Source organism: Patiria miniata, unplaced genomic scaffold (assembly GCF_015706575.1).
Source record: "Patiria miniata isolate m_02_andy unplaced genomic scaffold, ASM1570657v1 HiC_scaffold_7, whole genome shotgun sequence".
Lineage (NCBI taxonomy): Eukaryota > Metazoa > Echinodermata > Asteroidea > Valvatida > Asterinidae > Patiria > Patiria miniata.
Genome location: NW_024037074.1, coordinates 38,982,184 through 39,005,896, shown reverse-complemented (window position 1 = coordinate 39,005,896; position 23,713 = coordinate 38,982,184). Strand labels below are relative to the sequence as shown.

The following is a 23,713-nucleotide window of genomic DNA, read 5'->3' as shown; positions in this document are numbered from 1 at the left end:
AATTATTCTTTCTGGGATGCTGATTTTTAAGGAAAACAATTGTGAAAAGGCCATTTCCAAAGATGCGTCTAAAAGTGAGGCTTCAGTGAAAGCATGCCAAAGGCGCGGCCTACTAGGGGGGTCCAGGGGCATGTCCCACCCCGAATATTTTCTACAATGCTTTCTTCCGCATTCTAAGGCAGTTTGAGAATAATGTAGTGTTTTTGGCCCCACTTTACTGGTATAACATAAGTCGGGGTTGGGGGGGGGGGAGGGGGAGTTGCAACCTGCTGTTTATTGTCATTTTTTTTGGAGGGAATTGTAAATACACGTAAATGTTTGCCGAGGTAAAGTTCTAAAACCCATATTTACGGCAAGCCATTTTCTGTGGCTTTTGTGTAATTCGTGGTGGTTTGTTTTGTTTTGAAAAGTCAAACACTCTTTCACTAGATCATGATTTGTTTCAGAGTTTGTTTATTTTTTGGTAGGCTATTACAATCATATTTTTGTTGTTGGAAATATTCGTTGTTATATTTTGCGACCAAAAAAAAGTTCCAATAAAGGATTAAGGAATTACTGGAATGTAACTGTGAATGGGAAGTAAAATATCGGGGTTGGATGGCCATATTTGAGCTCAGTGGTAGGCATGTGTGTAAGGTCAACAAACCCAGGTGGTAGGATGCATAGCACTTAGATGACTTGGGTTTTAATATGTATGATCTTTTGTATCAAGACGAAACATAAGACAAGGTTTATGGGCTCCGTGCACAAACAAGAGAGGGCGCTATTTTTGTTAACTGCTTTTGAGAGCCCATTCAACATTACACTACAATATAGTGTAAACATTACACTATAGTATAGTATACAAATATTGAGTGGCTCAGCGTGGGATGGGAGGAATATTATCGCAAGGTGAAATCTGGACTTTTCCATTTCACGAGGCGAAGCCGAGTGAACTGGAAAAGTCCAGATTTTACCGAGCGATAATATTCCTCCCATTTCACAATTTAAAGCCACTCAATATTTGTTTTATATATAACTGACATATAGATCCTTGTCATTTGATATATTTGAACTTTTTTTCAATACTAAACTGGAGGAAAATGTATTTCTCTCTTCCAAACCACCCCTTCACGAAAATGTTTGAACCCAACGCTGTAGTGCTGGCTCTTTGGAACAATATGCACTACGCGCAACGCTGAACGCGCACACCAGCAGCATGCATTTGCACACAAATGGCGCGTCATGATCCTAACTGTTGGAATAGTATTTCCCATTCCCCATGGGCGGATAGTACTTTTTGAGGCTCGGCATGAATGGGAGCAATAACGAATGCCACATGATGTGAGTTCCACCAATCAAATGACAAGGATCTGTATGTCGGTTATATAATGTGAAACATGCATGACTTATTTTATTCTGAATGTGTACAAAGCCATAGCGTCTTTTCGTGAGCGTCAGGCGTTGTCGGCAATGCATTCGCATGTCAATGACAGTAGTCTTCCACAATTCTGGAGCCCAGACTCAATCTGACATGGTTCGTGAAACAGATGGGGGATTTATTCACCTTTATGCCCGTGTTTTTATAGCTGTTAGAATTGTGCAAAAGTCGGTCTTCTACCATTTTTTGTGTTAAATCCCCAAGGAAAGCATTTTCTTAAAATGAAATCCTCCACCATTGTTGATTAAAAAGGTGCTAATTTGAAAGGAGAAAAATTATTAAAACTCACCATTATTTCAGTCATTCCTTTTTCCCAAGTATTTATATTTCCTTTTACTTGCTTCTTGTATTTAAATTGCATTGTATTTGTTATAATTCAAATCATTTTTGAAATCTTTTAAAGTGTAACAAAGAAATTGACTGGAGCGAGGTTTGAACCTGCAACCTTTAGAATACCATACCCGTCAATTTCTGTGTTCAACTTTATAATTAGTGATATGTACACCTAGTCAATTTGTCTTGTTTATTGTAATCTTATTCAAATATTCAAATTAAAAGTTATGCGAATGTTTATGTTTTGCAATGTGAGCATATTTGGTGTAACTAAACCATGATTGTGTCATAATCGGTTATTGTTCCAATCGTTTATAACATTTGCAAAACCAGTGTGAAATTTATATATTTGGTGATTTCAAACAATTGTAATGGAAACACAGTGTGACAGTTGATTGATTAGTTACTCAAGGTCTGGACAAAAAAAACTATTTTACCATCTTCATATAGTTTCAGACATATTAGAACGTTTCTCTTAGTGTAAAAAATAAGAAATGCCAAACACAAAACACTATCATTAAATTGTATTTTCCGTTAAAATGTTTCCAGGAAGTATTTCTAAAAGCATGATTTGGGTAGTCTGTGGAATATCCCCTTGCACAGCAAGGGTCTATGATATGGGAGCAGATTTGGCGATTAATTATGCAAAACAAGATTGCGTCTTGACCTCGAGATTCTGACCATTCAGCGGGCACCTTCTAAATCGGGTCTTCGGTAACCCCTTGTATTACAAAAAAAATGGAATCCAAATTGACCAATCAGCTTAGTCCACATTTGTAATCAAAATGACATCACAGTTTCTAAAGTCGACTCCCATTGGCTGGCACGCGGGGTCACACACATGTTTACATTACATATATGTAGTGTGGACATTCCTTTTTTGAGTAGTTAAGAAAAACCTGTGAAAAAAGTCACTTTACTCACACTGTGAAAACTCTTTCAACCCAAATTTTTTTCTATGATTCCTTTCAGTGTTTCTCTTCGTTTTGCAACAGATATTTCTAACCCAAAAATGCCTCTAAACCTGTTTTCCAGAGAGGGGGAAACACTGTGTGGACGTGGGAAAGTCCACACAACGTCGCTGCTACCTGGTTTATGTGGACCTCTTTTGTTCGGAAGTCCACACAGTGAATGTAATGCTTGTACATAAAATTTGCATGTTAGTATATTTCAGACGTTCGACCATGGCTCTGCACATGTGAATGTCTGATCCTTTGACTATGATTTCGGTAGAGTTCAGAAAAATTCTTTTGACTATTCTAAAAAAAATTTAAATGAGTTCACGTCCCCTGATAACATTTGCTGTTGTTGCCCCTGGTCAACATAATTGTTGAGTAATTTGTGTTTTGATCTTTATTGTTTACTTTTAAGTGCTTGCCCTCAATTTGAGATTTTCAGTGTGTGTTATTAGCTTCCAATTTCATTGGTTGCTGTTCTCAATTGTCTATTTCTATTGTTTTTGTGGCTATTTTCATATTATGTTCCCTGTTTAGTTTGATGCCAAATAAAAAAACAACAATAGGGAGTCGAACCTCTTGGACATATTTATTTTGTTATTTTTTGACATTACCATTTTACCACTTGTACTTCATCAATTTCACATTGTGTTTCACCAGTACTATCTTTTACATGGGTCATCCTTTCCGTGAATCATTCACTCATAATTGCAAATGTTATAATTGGCTGGAAATGATGTCTCTACAAAGTTATGATGTCTAAACTTTTTTGGAAAAAAGGTTTTTGTTTTTGTGCATGGATTAATTTACAAGTAGATGATTTTTATTTTAAAAAAAATAAAACACTTTGTGATGTCAGGGGAAATTGTAAGTGAGTCTTGTGCTTAGAAATTGAGATTTGATATATGCATATGAATAGTATTTAAGTAAACGTGCATGCAAAGGAGCTGACGAAATGCTCTACCATCTGTTTAATATATACTTAAATTTTATTCCTGAGGGTTGCCAAATCACCTGGCAGATTATGTGAATATCTTTCTTTGGTAGGAAGTTTGTTCCTCAATAAATCGAGTGTGCAGAAAGACAAATGGACTTTTGTACTTTGTACATGTAGTAAGATAAGTCAGCTGTTAACTATCAGCCTTTTTATCTCCTGATCTATATAAATAGGCAAGCCCCGCCCCCCCCCTCCACTCCACTCCTTCCAAATCCACCAATTAATAAAGATGGGAGTTTCTTTTTGACATGTAAAGCAATAGGCCCCGCCCCTTGATCTAGATATTTTTTTAATAAGTGGTTTCGAAAGAATCAGAAAACACAGTGAGCCCTCTGTGTATATCATATCAATAGGTATATAGAACGCCCCCCCCCCCCCCAAAAAAAAAAACAAGTGAAAATTCGGTGTTATCATATTAAAAGTGCCGATGTGGGTCATGACTGTGTCAATTCACGGCCGGCCAAACGTACACGCATCAACTCTTTCAATAAAAAGAAAGGGAAATACATACATTATTTAACGTGTAGTTGAGGAACTCGTTGTTGGGACTGGTAACCAGACTAACTTGTCGAATGACTCAACCGCTGCGACGTTAAGTGTTGTAGAGGTACCGTACCTGTCTACTCTAAACTGTTGCCATCTATCCGCCGGTTGAGATTAGCGCGGATGCACAAAAAGCCAAAAGGACACGGAGAGCAAGGTCGTCTTTGTTCGGTGAAAGGTTTTGGGATACCTGGACCGAATTCCTCCATTATTTCTTGAAAATCCTCAAAGATCGTGCAATCATACGAACTACAAATATGGTTGTGATGGAAAGAAACGGGAATTCGGACTCAAATCATCGGACGAATGGGGCGAGTTCTGGTGGCGGTAGTTCGAACAACAGCAACCATTCAGAGGATAGTTCAAGCAGTTCCGAGGATGAACATGGTAAAAAAAAAGTCACAAAAGTAAAACTAAAAGCAAAGTAAAGGGACGATGCGCACAAATGTAAATTGGTTTATTTGATTTTATCAGGGTCTTGAGCTTCTTCAAGGGTTATCAAACCGTGAAGAGATACATGTATGTGTGTTTTTGTTTCCTTTTTGTGTGGATTGTATGTTTGTAATGTTTTAAAAGTTGACATTTATTGATGATGGGCTAAGTTAGCCATGTATTTGCCAATGTAGAACAAATGTAGTTCCTTCACTTTATTTGTTAGTATTTGTTGACAACATTTTTGGGAGGGGGAGTGGGGTTGAAGTCATTTGTTACTTTGTGGATTTGAGGTTTTGTAAGATGCTTTAAATTTATTAATAGTTTTTCATAAGTTATTATTTCCTTCTTTTTTTAAAATTGTGTAACTTGTATTTTCCCGTTCCTTTTTTAGTGGGCAAAATAGTATTTTGAAATATAAATTATCATTACTGATGTTTTGCATAACGTAAAAAAAAACTTCAGAGTAAGACCCGTTAGTTAATATTTGATTAATTGGATGTTCATTGGTGTGCATGATTTCAAACATTTTTTTCTAGTTTCAAAAAGTTGAGATTAGGCCAAAAAAAAAAATAAGTCGGTCTCTGGTCAGCGCGCGCGTCGATTTTAATCATGCGCGTCAATTTTTTTTTCCCAAAATGTTCCGCGGTAGCTCCAACAGCGCCCTCTATTATCGCCGCACCTCTTTTAGACCATTTTGTTTGCTTGTTAGCAGGTTAGGTTTTTTGTTCTTTTTTTTGGGGGGGGGGTTGCTTTGCTTTTATTAATTTTTTTATTATAGGACTAGGACTAGAGAGAGAAAGACAAATAATACATTTTCATTCAATAGATAATGTACATGATAGATAATGTAAGGAGTTATTTTCTGTGCCTTGTGGTTAAAACGGTGTAACTATTTAGAAACTATTCGCAAAGGTATATTTTCACTTTTCATTTCTGAATTTTATAGCCTATCACACAACCTTTAAGCAGCATATTATTGTGTTAAACACCAACAGAATACATGCGTATAACTTTCATCTTATCAAAGTAACTGACGTTGCATTGTATGCAAGTGTAAGTTAAGCAACATTTTAAAAAATCTCAAAAAAATAATTAAGAGAGATGCTTATTTTCGAAAATCTTTGACACACTAAGGCTTCTTTACATGCAGGTCACAGTTTTTCTTTGAATTAACACATACATTATGTACTAGTCCAAAAATTTGGGACTCTTATAAAGTCTCAATACTGTGTATGAGAGTCTCAAAATTTAAGGTATTGAAAACATGCAATGCAAGAAAATAGACTGGCACCTGAAACAACCAGTCCATCACAGCTTCAGTACTGCATCAATCAACTGTGCCAAAAGAAACATCTGGCATGTCTGGTACTAGTCTCTATCTCTACACATTTCTTCATATTCAGCCACCAGACTAATGACAATGAATGAAGAGGTCTGTCTTTCCAAACAGTTGGACCATGCATGGTTGGACCATGGAGAAATTTCTCCATGATTGGACAACCATGGAGGAACCATTTTCTTCCTCCATGGGACAACTACCAGTCTAGTCAATTTAAAATTACTTGACTTCCCTCTATGTGCAAAATGTTGAAGAAGAGGCTCCTTTAAAAATTGAATTGTGTCTTCAAACTTGGTTGGTGAAATATTGAGGACCTTTTTCTTCGCCCAATGAAAATTTTGGAGAAGTTTGCTGGCTGGCTAAAGGGTTAGTAAAGTTGGCCTGATTTCATTTTACATGTTTTTCAGCACCCAAGGTCCCAGTCTGATTATGTACATGTACATACATGTATGTATGACTGCTCATGCAAAATATTTTCCAATTAAAAAATCATGTTGTGAAGCTAATAAAACTTAAAAGACAGGTCTCTCTTTTACAAACAAACATAATATCAAATTCAGTTAAATACTCATGTGATTTACATGTATGAAATGTGTGTTTTGGAAAAATATCCGAATACGTAGGTTTGTTCCTTAAAAAGTCTTAAATGGAGTAATGCATTATTTATGTAAATAACACTTTTTTATAACAAAGTGCTCATAAATCTGTTTGTACATGTATCATAGGTTTGTTTTGGTGTAATATGTTAATTTGTACTTGCTAACTGACGTTAAGAAATATTTTGCCAAATCCAGTTAATATAATCAGTTAACGATATCTGGAATCAGTGCAGTGATCTAGGCATATTAATATATGCATGGCCAAGCATAAACAACACAAGGTGCAGCTAAAGACCTTGACACAATGCATCCTCCAAAATCATCAGGCACTAAAATGACATACAGCCTCAATCCTCCAAAATCTTTCAAAGCTGCCTGTTTGATTTTGGAGGATTGAGGAGGGTTCTTTGTCGAGACCTCATTGAAGCCATCACAAGTCAACCTGTACACGTCCATCCTAGCTTGAACGACAACCATTAACCCCATGACCTCAGCTAAAGCTACAAAATATTACTGAGTAGTACATGTAACCTGTAGTATCCATTCTTTCCATACATTGTGTGCTCAATAAATGATAAACGAAAGGTTTGCGGAAACACCATGTGCAAATAATTTCTCAACTAAGAGAATGGTTCTGAAAAGAACCAGAGGTGTAAACTCGACGTTCCGGTCAGTATGTACGTGTTCTACATAACCCCCGAGGACCGACACACAAAAGGAGAACAACAGATCCTTTCAGTCCTCGAACGACGGTGCTTTTGTTCGAAACTGTCCTCAATCGTACGTTTACTTGCTTAGTCTATGGGAAAGTGTTTAAGTACAGGGACAAAGGGAAACACAATAGGTTGTCCTCAGGCGTATAGTAAAACACGACTGTGTGCTCTGGAAAGTGTGCACAACACATGTGTTATTTGGTACTTGACCCCCAAAGAGCCCTTAGGGGGTGAAGGTTAACGAACTATTTCTATGAACTGTGACAAAGGCATTCCTTGTCATTGGTCATCCCCTTGTTACTTGTCATGTGACTTGTGATTATGCTTGTGATTGTCTTAGGATAGAATTGACTACAACTCTGCCATGAATATTCATTAAAATCTTTAATGCTTGATACATGTAAATGTATACAATTTATTTTGCAGAGCCAGGCATGCGAGTTGGTGCAGACTACCAGGCAGAGATACCTGAGATAATAAGTGGTAAGTTGATAAGACCGATTACCAGTGATGCATTTTTTTGTTGTTGACCAATCATAGTGCGGAGGGTAGGGAATCATTCATATTAAAATGGAATTGTTTCTGTTGCTTTATTGGCCAATAGACCCGATCCATTCAGCACGGCCCAATTTTTTTGACCAATCACAGCTTTGACTAATGTCCCACACGTATGGGTGCACAAAAGTCTGACATGTGGCACATGTATGTGACACATACGGCTGAAAAATGCTATGTGGCATTGCAGGGCTGCACATTTTGGTTGCCCACGTCCGCAGTGGCTGGGCATGGGCATCGCGAGGGGGGGGGCACTTACCCCTCCCCTCCCCTCCCCCAACCAGAAAAGCAACCCAAAAGGGGGGGGGGATTTGAAGTTGTTTAAAAAGATTGACCAAAAAGGAATGTCAAATAATTGTCATGCATTTAAGAGGAATACACAATTGCACAAAATATGTTCCTAAGTAAAATTCATGTCATGGTAAAGGATTTATGTTATGGTAATGTTTTACTGTAAAACTTATGTTTAAAACAAATTTATGTTTGTATGACAGTGCTTACAAAGGAAAAATATGGAAGGGCAGTATACATTTTCAGACTGTTTTTTGTTGTCTTGACAAAAACGGATGTGCTCAGTGATATTGTTACTGCAAGTCTGCAATTTTAAAGAGCATTTGACACTCGGTATAATGACACAGCTCAAACTTCACTGAGCTAGTTCATTTACAGTGGTGGATCAAGGGGGGTGCGGAGGGGGCGTCCACCCCCCCCCCCACCCCTCCTCCCCCCCCCCCCCCCCCCCCCCGGCAGTGATGAAATTGTCTCAAATAAGGCAATTTTTCACCCAGCAGTAACCTCTCTGGATCCACACTTGATTTATGGGCCTTTTACACTGAACCCAGTTCCAACACAGAGATTTGCAAGAATCCAGCACGGCTCCTACATGGGTCTGGCATTCTGCACAAGAAAAATCCAACTCTGGTCATTACCAGGGTTGAGAAGCTCTAGCCGGGTAGAAAATCTTAAATCTACACCGTTGTGAGTGTGAGTGGTACCCCTTGCCTCCCCATGTTCACTGATGCCTGGTTTCGCTTAGGGTAGACCCGTGTCGATTTCAACATGGGTAGGCAAGAGGATTGTGTGATAAAGCCTTTAGCTAGTTCAGTTTGTGTGTCTCATTACACATCCATGCTCTCAGCCTTTCTTTTTTTAATATTAATTTCAAACAGATGTTCCAGCTGTTCGTCGGGGTGACAGCAGACAAGAGGCATTGTTGGTCTGGCTGCCTGATGGAGAAGTATCCGACACAAAGTGTAAGACAATTTTCTTCTTTCAAAACCATTCTGAATTTCTAGATCAGTATAAATTTCAAGGTTCTTGTTTTGTTGTGTTTTTTTAATTTAAGGCCAAAAAAAAAAAATAGTCGGTCTCTGGTCAGCGCGCGCGTCGATTTTAATCATGCGCGTCAACCTTCTTTTTTTTTTCAAAATGTTCCGCGGTAGCTCCAACAGCGCCCTCTATTGCCGCACCTCCTCAATTTTTTTTTACCAAAGAGCTCAAAGGGAAATTGCACCAAGGCAAATGATCGAGGGCACCAAGGTAAATTATGGAGGACACCAATGTACATGAGGACACCAAAAAAAGCAAAATAGTACCCCACCTTGTCTGTACAATCCAAGCTTGAAAGAAAAAAGAAAAAAAAAGCCGCGTCGCCACATCAATTCTTTTATTTGGCCTAATACGATGTGTTTTTGTAGATTTCTTAATTGGGGTGACCGGTATCAAATGGATTAACAATATTCTAAATTGCACGGGAAAATGAAAAAGAAAACAATTCCTTCACTTGATGTTTCAATTCTCTTAGAAGCTTTCTCAAAATGAAAAAGATTATTTTAGAAAGATAAACTACTACCATTTATATCTGAGGCCACCATCAGACAGGTAGTTTGCTGCAGCGTATCATTTCTTACAAAAATCAAGTTTGCATTATCAAGCCGCATGAATCTTTTAGATTTAAAATAATTTGAATTACACACATGTAGTAGTTTTTGTAAAGAGAAACAAGATTTTTGTCAGATTTTTCTGGTTTTCGTGCATAAATTAATTGCAAAACATCTGTCTCGTGCTCATTGAATTATTCAGGCATTGGACTTCATCTTTTTTACTGTCTCAACAATTTTAACTTGGCTTAGCCCAAGCATGTGCACGCATACATGTGTGCATGCACCATGCGTAACATCTGGATAGCAAACATATGCCTGCTTTACTGCTTGCATGAACAAAACTTGATTATAATGCTTACTACATACTTATCGGGATATTCTCAGTGTCTGATATTTAAAGGTATGTAGAAAAAATTGTACCGACCAAATTAATGAGAAAAATCCTTGATCCAAGTGAACAGAGGACTGGTCCCATATACCCAGTGACATTTTTTCTGCCAGAAATTGTTTCGATCAAAAGAAAATAATCTTTGAAGGGGGTTAAGAAATCATGGCACACTTTTTTTTTTACGTACGTTGGCAACAGAATCCAGTTACAAGACCCCAAAAAATGTGCAAAATGTAGAGTAGCCAATGAGCTAAAAGTTCAACAGGCTACAAATGGAGTTGTTATGAACCACCTAAGATTTTTAGCAGTTAAAATTGTTGCTTTAGCCCTAACTCCCTCTGCCTTTTTGCTAGGATGTAGCCTCAATCTTGCAAAATCCTCCAATTGGCCTCATGGAAAAATAGCATATAGCCTCAATCCTGCAAATTCCTCCGTTATTTCTTGAATATGGTCCATGGAGGGGTGACCGCTGCCTGAATCCTGCAAAAATCCTCCGGCTATGACTGTCAATAGGCTGAGGCAGAGGCAGTGACATCCTGGAGCAGTGCGGAGGATGTCAAGTATAATCAAGAACTAAATTTATGCACGGCTGAGCATAAACAACACAAGGTCCGGCCCAAGACCTTGACACAGTGTGTACTCCGAAATCAGCAACGCACTTTTGCCATGTAACCTCATTCCTGCAAATTCCTCCAATTTGCAAAAAGGCTTTTGGAGGATTCAGGGCGGCTAGGGTTAAACAAACAAAAAATGCAAAGAAAGCAATGATCCAATGTACCTTTAACTGTAGGATTTTTTTTTATATAAAAGTGGTACTCAGTTGTATGTGGAACTCAGTTGTATATCTGCATTTTTGTGGTAGTGTAGACCCCTCTCACAGACAGCCATCTTGGTAGGCAAATTGCAACTGCATATATTCAAAGCCATCAAGTATGTGTACGTGCATACATGTGCAAAATGTTTTAAACATGCACACATGTAGCTTGAAATTTCTTCAAAATATGGCACAGCCGATGTGCGTCATGAAAAGTTGACCCAAAATGCCGATGAACGTGAGAATCTGTAGGCAGTGACTTCATTTGAGAGGGGTCTAGTGACTTAATACTTGCTGTGTGAAGTTGCCATTCAATTCATATTTATACTAGCCTCAATGTACATTTTACAAGGTCATGTTAAATACGTCTAAGCACTGTCGATATCAGAATTTTCAGTAATTGATATTTCGGAAATCCTTTTATCGAGACACTTTGATTTTTTTTTTTTAAGCAATCTTAAGTTCCTTATTTCCATGGTTTTCTCTGGAGCATATTGCTCAACCTTTTAAAACAAATCTCAGCACAGACAGTTTGTCCAGAACGGGCGGTTTCTTTTGAGGTTTTACACTGGGAGAGACGGTGAAATCCAGGGAAGGCAGAGCACAAAGCGACGCCGCTTAGCATTTCGTGATTTTTATGCCCCGCGGCGAAGCCGAAGGGGCATACTGTTTCCGCCTTGTCCTTCCGTGGGTGGGTGGGTGGGTGTGTGGGTGTGTGTGTGGGTGAGTTTGTCTTACATACGCAGTGTGGACTTCCGAACAAAAGACGTCCACATAATGTAGGTAGCACCGACGCTGTGTGGACTTACCCCACGTCCACACAGTGTTTCCCCATTTCTGGAAAACAGGTTTAGAGGCATTTTTGGGTTAGGTTTATCCGTAGCAGAATGAAGAGAAACACTAAAGGGAATCATAGAAAAAAAATTGGGTTGAAAGAGTTTTCACAGTTTGAGAAAAATGAGTTTTTTCACTGGTTTTTCTTAACTACACGAAAGCAATGGAAAGTCCACACTAGTCATGTGAAACAAGTATGGGTGGGTGTGTGGGTGTGTGTGTCCGGACAAATCTTGTCAGCGCGATAACTTGAGAAATACTTTACATATGAACTTCAAATTTGGTTTGTGGATTGTCCTTGGTAATCCTAAGAAGCCTTTTGCATTTGGGGCCGAAAGGTCAAGGGTCAAGGTCACAGTGGCTGAAACAATAGAAATTTTGTCAGCACGATAACTTGAGAAATACTTTACATATGAACTTCAAATTTGGTTTGTGGATTGTCCTTGGCAATTCTAAGAAGCCTTTTGCATTTGGGGCCAAAAGGTCAAGGGTCAAGGTCACAGTGGCTGAAACAATAGAAATTTTGTCAGCGCGATAACTTGAGAAATACTTTCCATATGAACTTCAAATTTGGTTTGTGGATTGTCCTTGGTAATCCTAAGAAGCCTTTTGCATTTGGGGCCGAAAGGTCAAGGGTCAAGGTCACAGTGGCTGAAACAATAGAAATGTTGTCAGCGCGATAACTTGAGAAATACTTTACATATGAACTTCAAATTTGGTTTGTGGATTGTCCTTGGCAATTCTAAGAAGCCTTTTGCATTTGGGGCCAAAAGGTCAAGGGTCAAGGTCACAGTGGCTGAAACAATAGAAATGTTGTCAGCGCGATAACTTGAGAAATACTTTACATATGAACTTCAAATTTGGTTTGTGGATTGTCCTTGGCAATTCTAAGAAGCCTTTTGCATTTGGGGCCAAAAGGTCAAGGGTCAAGGTCACAGTGGCTGAAACAATAGAAATGTTGTCAGCGCGATAACTTGAGAAATACTTTACATATGAATTTCAAATTTGGTTTGTGGATTGTCCTTGGCAATCCTAAGAAGCCTATCGCATTGGGGGTCAAAAGGTCAAGGGTCAAGGTCACAGTGGCTAAAACAATAGAAATCTTGTATTTATTCTGAGATCATAGGGATTAGGGATTAATTCATATAAAACCTACAGAAGACACTAATGCTGTCAATGAACGTTCCATTTGACCAAGGTACATGTAAGTTGATGTTAGAGTGGTGTTATGTCATGGAAACAGTCACGGTTGCGGGGCATTTGTGTTTGTTAACACACCTGACTTGTTTTATTTTGAGTCACAAGCACAAATTTTATTTCATTAAACAGCAAACGCTAAACACAAATTAAAAGCACAAATGGGAGATTTATTTTGGCGATAATCTGAAGCATTTCGATATTTTCAACATTCCTCAATATTGAAAATTTCAAAATTTCAATGTGATTAAAAATTTGCTTTCGGTGATATTGATATCAAAATAATATCGAATAATCGAGTAATATCGATAGTGCTTAAATATGTCCAGTATAAATGTAAGTGACTTAAATTAGCAAAAAAAAGGAAGTTTGAAGCCCCAAAAAAAACCTTATCAAAGATCAATGTTTTTTGTACATTACAGTGGATGAGTACATCCTGTTAGCCAAGGAGCGTTATGGCTACAACACGGAGCAGGCCCTGGGGATGCTGTTTTGGCACAAACACAACGTGGACAAGTCCCTGGCCGACCTGCCTAACTTTACCCCCTTCCCTGACGAGTGGTCCGTGGAGGACAAGGTGCTGTTTGAGCAGGCCTTCAGCTTCCACGGAAAAAGCTTCCACAGGATCAGACAAATGGTAAATAATAATGACCCCCCCCCCCCCCCCCCCCCCCCCCGATGCCCATTGTTGAGTGGTGATTGTACTACAGCCGAGTCTCGTTAATACAAACTCGTCCGGACCTAGCCAAATTGTTTGTTATATCAGAATTTTGTATTAAGAGGAACATCAGTCCCATTCATTGTGCACATAATTGCACAGTCAGGACCAAGGCTCTATGTTTGTTATAACCAGAATTTTGTATTAACAGAGTTTGTACTAAACGAGATTTGACTGTATTACTAAGAGATACAGTTCAGACTTTTCTGTTAATCAAGGTGACACTCTTTGCATCTGTGACTGATCTGAGAATTTTACCTTTTGATATTTTCAGGTTTATTGCGTTGTTCCTTATTTAAACATAGTATAAAGTAATCCCTTTGGAAAGCAATCAAACTCCTTCCAAATGAATGGAAAAAAAAACTCTTTCAAAATAAGCTTACAGATAAACATAAATTTATTGTCTCTTTTTACCTTGGTCATTTCTTGTGTGTTTTCCCAGCTGCCGGATAAGTCTATCAGCTGCCTTGTGAAATATTATTACCAGTGGAAGAAGACGAGGACTAGTACAAGTCTAATGGATAGGCAAGCAAGGAAGCTTGCTGGAGGACACAAAGAGAATGAGAGGTGAGATTCCACATAAACCTGTGGAGTATAGACGGACAGGAGTTTCACATTATGAGACCGTAATCTGTACAACTTTTTTTCCTGACTTTTTGAAAAGCATTTCCGAAAGATGGTTGCCACATTGTCTTTCAAATGGAATTTAAAACATTAGGCACATATCTAGTCTTTGTGTTGTAAGCATACTTAACAGAAGAGAAATCACACAAGTACAAAGATGTATTTCAAGGGGACCGATATGTAATTATTTCGCTGTTTAGATAATATATAGGTTATGATTTTTCTGTGTTTTTTAAGTTTTCTAGAAACCACACCTCTCCCCCCCCCCCCAAAAAAAATTCTATATATAAGTTTGATGAATCAAAACAAGGGAACATTATCAACACAATAAACTTCATATATAGGGTACTGTCTCACCCACATTTTAAACTTTAAAATTTGACACAAAAATGAACCCATTTGCGGGGGAGGAGAGAATTTATCCTTGATCACGAGAGCTTTGTGTTATTCTGTCACCAGTGAGGCCTCAGAGATGGAAGAGAAACCCGAAGAGAAACGGGACGAGACGTTCGATCCCGAAAAAGAACCCAAGGTAAATGTTTTGCCCAGGATCTTCTAGATATGTGATCAAGAGTTTGAAATGGACCACTCCCCCCGTCAGTCAAACAGTGTGCTGTGTCCAATCAGATCTGGCCTATTGGTCAGGTGACCCGGTAGTTTAGTCAAACATGGCTGACAAGCACTATGATTTATGTACACAAACCAAAGGTGGGCGGGGCTTATGCCCAAACTGGGGGCAGTCTATCCCAGGTTTACAGATATAATGTGCAGAATAGAAGGGAGAAAAGAAATGCTGACGGAATCATAATCCTTAAAAATGGAAGAAATAAATTGTGTTGGCATTCATAAATTATATGTAAGATGCTTAAATGATGGACTTAAAGGTAGAGTAGACCATTTGTAATTTGTGAATTTGTTTTCGTTAGAACCGACAAAAGTGCTCAAAATCTAAAGACGGATGCTTACAACCCCCTATCCTGATGAAGTTTTAGCTCTGTGAATGCTGTATATCTCAAGAAACAGAACAAACAAAAACACAGTATTCTGGGTATCGATTTCAATTCCAAATTTATATTTTGAATTGAGCCCTCACGTGACACAATCCCGAAATCAGCATTCGGGACATGGTTCTCATTCAGCCGGTTGTCGCCCACTCACGGATTCGCCCAATTACAAACCAACTACTAATTAGAACGCGTGGGGGCAGATTCATGGAAATTTCCAAAAAAATGTGTGACTTGACACATCTTTGGAAATGACCTTCTTTTTGTTGTTTTCTTCAAAATGCATGTCCAGACAGCATGCCTGAAGGAATTATCTCACAGGGTGTTTTAGTGTCATTACTATCTTTAAACCAAGAAAGCTTTTCAACAGTAATTAGGTTGGTTACGTTTTGAATAGCTGCAAATGATCTACTCTTCCTTTAACACCAATTTGGTTTGTGCACATTCATCAAGTTCGTATGGATTGTACATTCACAAACCAATGTGTACACACAGTTTAATAGTCCCACTTTAATACTAGAGCTCTTGTGGATAGTCACACAATACTATTAACTTGGGTTAGTGTAAGGGTTAGGGTTAGGATTAAGGTTAGTTCATCAACAAAAGTGCCTGTAAGTCCTACATTGAGACTGGGATATTAGCCCTGAAAGTGAATGGTACAGAAACTGTTAAGATTAATAGAGCATAGTTGTACAAAATATATTTAGTACTCCAAATTTCATCATTTTAAAGACTAATGCAACTAAGACCATGTCCGATCTCTCGGCTGTGGCTTGTAATGACACATGCGTCTATTGAAGCAGCTGAAGCCACTTCCCGTAGACTAGTCTTTATGCTAGCCATAGCCGAGTAATCTGGGTATGGCCTTAGTCAAAACCCAAAACAACAAAAAACAGAGGTGAATTCCAGACGTTATAGTAAAGAATTTCTTTTTTTTTATCTGTTTGATTTAAGACTCCACAGGTAGAAGGAGTCGTCAAAAGCATCTGTTCCAACTGTAATAGCACTGTCAGCCAGCTGCACACCACGCCAAAGGGTTTACTCTGCAATGCTTGCTACAGCTTCTGGAGGTAGGCACAGGGTTGGATTTTTACCCTTTTTAGACTGGCATTCCAGAGTCTCGCTGAATCAAATAGTATTATTTTTGGTTTCAGACAGTTGAACTTAATTAAATCATTTTTCCACTGAGGTGTTGATCTTTCACTGTAGTCCCTTCTGACACTGTAGTCACTGTAGAACTTTACAAGGGGTGTGCATTTACAGGTAGTATGGGAACCAGGTACCCAATTGAAAAAAACACGGGTACTTGGGTACCCGTTTAAGAAAACCAAACCCAAAATTCAAATCTCAGAAGTTGCTGCTCACATTGTTCATAAAGATGCGCACGATAATATTGCCACATCGGTGTGTCAATACAGCAAGATGCAAGTGTGTACAGTGAGCTTTTATAGCCTAACATTGTAAACGGCAACTTTTGCGTGTGTCATAAACATGAAATTTGTTTCATTTTCCCATGTTGCCTGGTTTTATTTTTTTTAAATTCCCCACAAATGGCATTCAAAACCTTTCATTTTCATTGTCTGAGAAGTTACTAAGTAGTTTGCAAAGTTGGTTAAGTGTACCCGATCCCATAATCTGGAACCGGTTCCTGACATCAGCGGTCGGGTACTCGGGTACCCGGTTCCGATGAATATCCCTAACTTTACAAGTACTTAGTTTGAATCTTCTGAATAACTGAGTTTGGCACGCTTATGGAATGCCAGAATGAAACTGGTGTTAACTAGTTTGGGGATTTGTGGGGTTGGAGGGGGGGTAGTTCAGAGTTGTAGTCAAATTCATCACAAGTTAAATCACAAGTTGGATCACAGACTAAGTAACGTTAATCACCAAGGAAGGTCACAAGTAACAGGGAATGAAGACTGACAAATGAATTCAAATGACTCTGTCATAGTTCATTTGAATAGCTTTTTATTGAGACTGGATGCTGACTTGGGATTGACTTGTGACGAGTTGAGATGACTTGTGATGACTTGACTGCAACATTGGGACAGTTGGTAGCAACTTTTGAAATGCTTGCTAGAGTTAGACTGCATAATAAGTGCAAATTTATAAATAAGTACCTCAATCATTCAATATCGTTTTCTTGATGACAGACGGACCGGTGTCATGCGTACCCACGTGGGCCCTGTCCGCAATGAGACCACCAGTCATCGCCATCACCCCTTCAGGACCAAAAAGAAACCCCCCAAAGGGATGTACTTGGATCCCGACGACCTGATGGCTGTCACCACCAGCCAGGGAGAAGCCATCTTTAAGGCTCTGGATGCTGAGATTATTAACCTCAAGAGACAGGTAGGTTGAGGATACTTCCTTTTCTGCCTCATACCTGAATATTAACCCTGACTTTGACCAGCCAGAAAGAAGCGAGCTATCTTTAAGGCTCTGGACATGTAGATTATTAATCTCCAGGGACAGGTAGGTTAAGGATTTTTGTGACTTTTGCTGTCCTCACTACCTACATAGCAGCCCCCCTTAGCAGAAAATAGTGTGCTTAGCTGCACCATGAAATTTGCCCCTAGATATTATACAAATATTGACTGCTTTAACTTGTGATATAGTAAAACTAGCCTTCCGAGGTGATCCATGGAGCATTTTATTTTCAGAAAATGGAATGCTCCATGGATCACCTTGGATCATTTGGGAGGCTAGGATCACCTCGGGAGGCTAGAATCACCTCAGGGGGCTAGTTTTACCATACCACGAGATAAAGCAGTCAATATTTGTTTTAAAAACCTCACCCACATATTCTGCTTGATTTTAAGAGATAACTGCTTAATTTAATCTAAATACAATTAAAATGTATTTCTATTTCAATTAAAATTAGTTGAAAATTTACTTGAACTTTTCCAAGCCACCCTTTCACGAAATATTTGAACCCAGCTCTGCAGTAGCGCTAGCACTTGGGAACGATATGCGCAACGCACACACCCGTATACATTTGCGTACAATACCGGTCACTACGTGAATAGTGCTTTGGTTGCCATATCTATAGAACTTTGGTTGCTATGCGTATAGTCTTTTTAGGCTGTGCACAGTAAGATAGCAAAAATAGCGAATACCATGTGACTTGCTCTTGGCCAATCAAGATACAGAATCTGTTGTTGAGGTGTTATAATATCGCACTAGTCGACTGGAATGGTGATATTCTTGCATTCTTTTGTTGCTGCCATTCTCAGATCCAACTGAACAAGCAATTCCTAGGACAGCAGAGGAGCAAGCTGTTTGATCTGAATGAATACCGACAGACAGAGTCTGTTCCACGTAACAATTCCCGCTGGACCAGTGAAGAACAGCTCATTGCTGTACAAGGTAAGGGCTTTGTCTGAATCACTTGACTACGGCTTGCAATTACCATAGACACGTGTGCTAACTGCCAGCCGCAGCCTAGTAAATCGGATGCGGCTCTAAGCATCAAAATATCAAAGTGAATGCTGTAATAAATTTTTTTCAGTTAATAACTTTTTTTAAATTTACAGAATTCTGTTGAAGTGGGAAAAAGAGATTTTTAAGTGGATTATTGTAACCTTTTCTGTCAAAATTTAATAAAAATTAGTCCAAAAGTGCCCTAAGGAACATGCTGTTTACACCCTGTAAATGTTTTCACATAAGTCACTAGAATTCTAAAAACAGCGAGATAAAATTGGCAATATGTACTCTATTGTGTTAGAATAACAAGGTTTTGTTTACATATTTGTGTACATGCCAGTACGTAAATTTGTGAAGTCTTCGGCGTTGAAATCTCTATGTTATCAAACAAATTGAATTTTAATCATATCAAAAATCCTTTATTTTTGTTGACACAAAAAAGTCCCTTTTCTCTTCCAGCAATCAGAAAGTATGGTCGCGACTACCAGGCCATCGCTGATGTCGTTGGCAACAAGAATGCGGCACAGTGCCGCAGCTTCATGGTGAACTTCCGCCGTCGTTTTGACTTGGACAAGGTGTTGGAGGAGTGGGAGGCAGACAACAGTGCACAGCTCAAGGAGTTCAAGAACAAAGAGGAAGCGGAGGTAAAAGTCCAGATAAGAGTCGAAGGGTTGCATTAGCTTTCTTGAGATATGGTGGACATAATATGAGGGCGCTATTCTGGGTGGGCATATTGAGGTAAATACAAAAGAGGTTCCCCACTCAAATAGGGCCATCCATTGTGTTCCTGGGTGGGGGAGGGCCCTGGTACTAGTGGTTAGGGTTTGTGAGTCATGATCAGAAGGTTGGGGGTTCAAATCCAGGTGCTGGGCATTTGTTGTGTCCTTGGGCAAGCCACTTTATCCCAACTTGCCTCTGTCCACCCAGGAGTATAAATGGGTACTGGCATTACTCAGAGAGTAACCTGCAGTGGACTGGCATTCCTCCGGGAGGAAAAAAAATATTCTCAGTCGTTTCATGCCACTGAAACCGGAGTTGAACGCAGGCCTGATGAGCCATATTGGCTCGTTGACAGACTTTACTTTACTTTTGTGTCCGCCATACCTCAGAACAGCCAATGGTGGTGGCAAACATAAAAGTATGTTTGCTGTTGCGAAAGTTTTTGACTTTTATCTTTGCTAGCCTAAACTGGCTGCTGCCAAGCAGGATTTGCGTGTTGAACATTATTAAAATGATTCCCTGTGTGTTTGCGTTCACAGCAACAGACAGACATCGGCCCATCAGTAGCCACCTCAACCACACAGACAGTGAGTGCTATGAACAATGCACCCCCTCCTCTACTCAGACCGGCGGGTCAATCCCCTGCAATTAGACCACCCCCACTACAGGCTCAGCAAAGGTTAGTGTGGAAGTAATATTCGGGATATGATCTCTGTGCAAAAGTACACCTCGGCAGTTACAATGAGAGAAAGTCAAAAGCCACGTAGGATTGTTTGCAATTAGCCCGAGAAGTACCTACCGATTCAATGACAGGAACCTTGCTCAAAGTGAAAATAGGACTGGTACCAAATACCCTGTGAAATTATTCCGCCTGAAATGGTATGGTTCGGAAGAATACAAACATTGAAGGCGGTTTCAAAATAGGGTGCCCAGGGGCACTCGTTGTTACGTTGTGGAATCCCGTTATGAGACCCCAACTATTTGAGCGTATGTTTTCGCTGTTTTCTCAAAATATATATTAGTCACTGAGTTAAAAGTTCAACAGGTTAGTTGTTACGCACCCTACTAAGATTTTGAGCACTTGCCACTTTGTAATGCTTCAAACATAAAAAGCAAACAATCATGAGTATCTTTAAAAGGGCCTCTTGAACGCATAGCCAATGGCGCCCTACGCTTATGCAATAGACCTGTATCATGCTGCCACCATTTCAGTCATGTTCCCTGTATCCAATAACAGTACTGAATGATAATAAGTTTTGTGCAAAAAGGAACCAGACTGTTTGTCCTTCCTGCCTCGCTTTGGTTACATTCATTGATCTCCATTAGTCAGACTGGATAGGACACAGCGCCCTCCATCTTGTGCAGGTACGCGTAGTCATCGGTGAGGGTTTGAAAGTTTGAAATGCGTTTGTCACAGACCATGCAGCACGCGCACGTCACGCATGCGCGGTCGCAAACGTTAAACCCTCACTGTATTACCCAGCTGTTTGTGCCCGCGTTTTCCAAATCTTCACTGCGCGCAAGTATACGTGTGTCCTATCCAGTCTTACTAATGGAGATCAATGGTTACATTGATTTGAACGGGAAAAAGTCAAATGGCTGCAACGTGATAATGGTCTATGACGCCACGGGTATATGTACATTTAGAATAAAATAGGTCGTGCGTACTTTGCGTCATACACACATGAACCATTGTATGCACTTGGTTTGTCCCTCCTTAGCACTGTCTTGAATATACCGAGTATTCCACTATTCGATCATCAACCGAATATATTCAAATAGCTTTTTGCTGGTTCTAGTATACACACACAACTGTGATGTTATTTTAATGTTCAAGTTGCCACATTTTTGTTTGTCGACGGTGGTTCATTGTTCCCGTCCTTTTAGCAGGTTAAAGACGTTGAAACTTGAGGAACACTTCACCGCCTTTGAAAAACTGCATGTAATAAATGAAAGAAGCAGATAATCAAGTTGAGCAAATTAAATTTTCTCGTCTGTAAATTGTTCCTTTCAACTCTTAAACTGTTTCCTCTTTTGTTGTAGGTTTGTTCCTCCTCGAGTCTCCCTGCTGCAGCCACCGCCCTGATTCGGCCCAGTGTCGCCCCTCCTGCTGGTCCTTTAGCACGCAGCAGACCCCCCATGATGGGACCGCTCTCGGGACCCCCGCCCCAGCTGGTCGGGAGCCAGGCCGAGCCTACTTCGCAATAAACCCCATTTGAGAAAACTGCCATTGATCCTCTCTCAAAAGCAATTACTAGAGTTGTAATCAAGTCCTCATCAGTCCATCGCAAATGGCTAATATGAGTCTTTCTATAAATTTAGGGTCCCAAGTGTGATTTTTTTCCTGTTCCTGTTACCTTGGTACTTTGTACTTTGCCATCCGAGTATCATTAAGGATGACTTCAAATGATTTATTGGGTAGGTAGTTTGCTATTCATAATCACTCTTGGAGGACGACTGCATTAAGGAGTGCATCAGAAATATAAAATCATAGATGTCAGATGTAACAGGGACAGGACAAAAAGTGGACCCCGAATGTATAGAATGACCCTTATTAACCCTAACCTTCCCGAATCCTCCAAATTCCTCTTTGTAAAATGGAGGATTTTGCAGGGTTGAGGCTATAGGGCAAAAGTGTGTGGCTGATTTTGGAGGATGCACTGTGTCAAGGTCTTGGGCCGTACCTGGTGTTGTTAATGCTCAGCCGTGCATAAATTCAGGCTTAGATTATACTTGAAATCCTCCGCACTGCTCCAGGATGTCACTGGCTCTGCCTCGACATATTGACAGTGATTGTTAGAGGATTTTGCAGGATTGAGGCAGTGGTCACCCCTCCAAGTACCACATTCAAGAAACAACGGAGGATTTTGGAGGATTGAGGCTGTATGCAATTTTTACATGGAGGCAGTTGGAGGATTTTGCAGGATTGAGGTTGCGTCCTACCAAAAATGACTACGGAGTTATGGTTAAAATGGCAAAGCAAGATTCTGGTATGGAGTTCCACAGTGATGGCATACGAAGAAAGAAAGTTTAGAAATACCTCACAATTCCAGTCCTTGTAACAGTGTTGTAGGCCGTTCCATCGCAAGTCCTCACAAATACATGAAAGGTCATTCGCAAGTCTTCCAGTCTCAAGTCAAGTCACAAGCTATTCACAAGAACTCTGAGGAAAGCCTTCTTTTGTCATTGTTTACTGTTCATTCCCTAGTCTTGAGATGACTTGTGATTTGACTTATGACTGGCTTGAGATTGGATTTGTAGCTTGACTTACGATTTTACTTGATCACACCAAAGTAACAAGAATATCAAGTAGTGCTGCTTTACAGTTTTCAACACCAGGATGAGTGAATGTTGAAAATGGAAAAATCTTTGATTTGTGAAGCAGTTCATTACGGATTAAAAGCAAGGGGGATTGCAGTTGTAGGTGTTCCTGTGGGAAAAGTGTTTAGCAACTTATCCTACTTTTTTCCTGCGGTTCCTTTGACATTGGGGGCCATTGTTGTCTTGTTCCCAGAGGGCACGACATTGCCACAACACTACTTATGAGATGTAGACAAGTACTGTCTGAATAGTTAGCGTGTTATCAACTGTTATTTGATAATGTTTTGTAAGCAGAGCCATACCAGGCAAGTGTGCTTCTTAGATACAAAGAAAACTCAGAATTTTGTTCCTAATAAAACAATTTTCTGAACTTTAGGGTTCCTCGGGAGGACAATTCAATTAAAATATGTTCCGTCCTGGTATATTGGGGACAAGATCGACACTTAGGATCATTAGTGTAGACATCATTAGTGTACACATAAGTGAAGTTGGGAACTTAGAAACAAAAGAAGTCACTGTTTTGGGGCATGACTTGCAAATAGTTTGCATGGGTTTTACTCTGCGAATCTTTGGGACTTGTATATAATCGGAGGTTTGTGTCTAGGAATGTACAATAGCTTGCATTTCTAATTGGGATTACTTTGTACATGTTGGTAGATTGAAAGCGTTTCTGGTAAAATTCACTTGGGACAAAAAAGGAAGATTAAAAAGACAAAATGATTTGCTTCGCAAAAGGGTTAGGAAATGTGAACAAATACTAGCTTGTTAAACTTGAATTTAAGGTTGTTTACAAATTTGCATTGTGTAAGATACTGATTTCTGTGAATTTAAGCCGGTGAAAAAAAAATGTGTTAAAAAATATGATGAACATATTCTTGCAAAACGTGCCATTGT

General features: G+C 39.5%; 1 protein-coding gene across 1 annotated transcript; it reads left to right on the top strand.

Annotated features, from left to right (window-relative positions):
- Positions 1-4,352: 4,352 nt before the first annotated feature.
- On the top strand, positions 4,353-21,977 carry LOC119745294 (REST corepressor 3-like). The gene is given in 13 exon segments (XM_038221548.1): positions 4,353-4,636; positions 7,762-7,818; positions 9,060-9,143; positions 13,429-13,643; positions 14,167-14,291; positions 14,808-14,880; positions 16,307-16,422; positions 17,506-17,704; positions 18,589-18,721; positions 19,238-19,422; positions 20,038-20,177; positions 21,542-21,579; positions 21,582-21,977. Coding segments are annotated over 13 exon segments (1,620 nt in total). The 5' UTR covers positions 4,353-4,506; the 3' UTR covers positions 21,707-21,977.
- Positions 21,978-23,713: the final 1,736 nt, after the last annotated feature.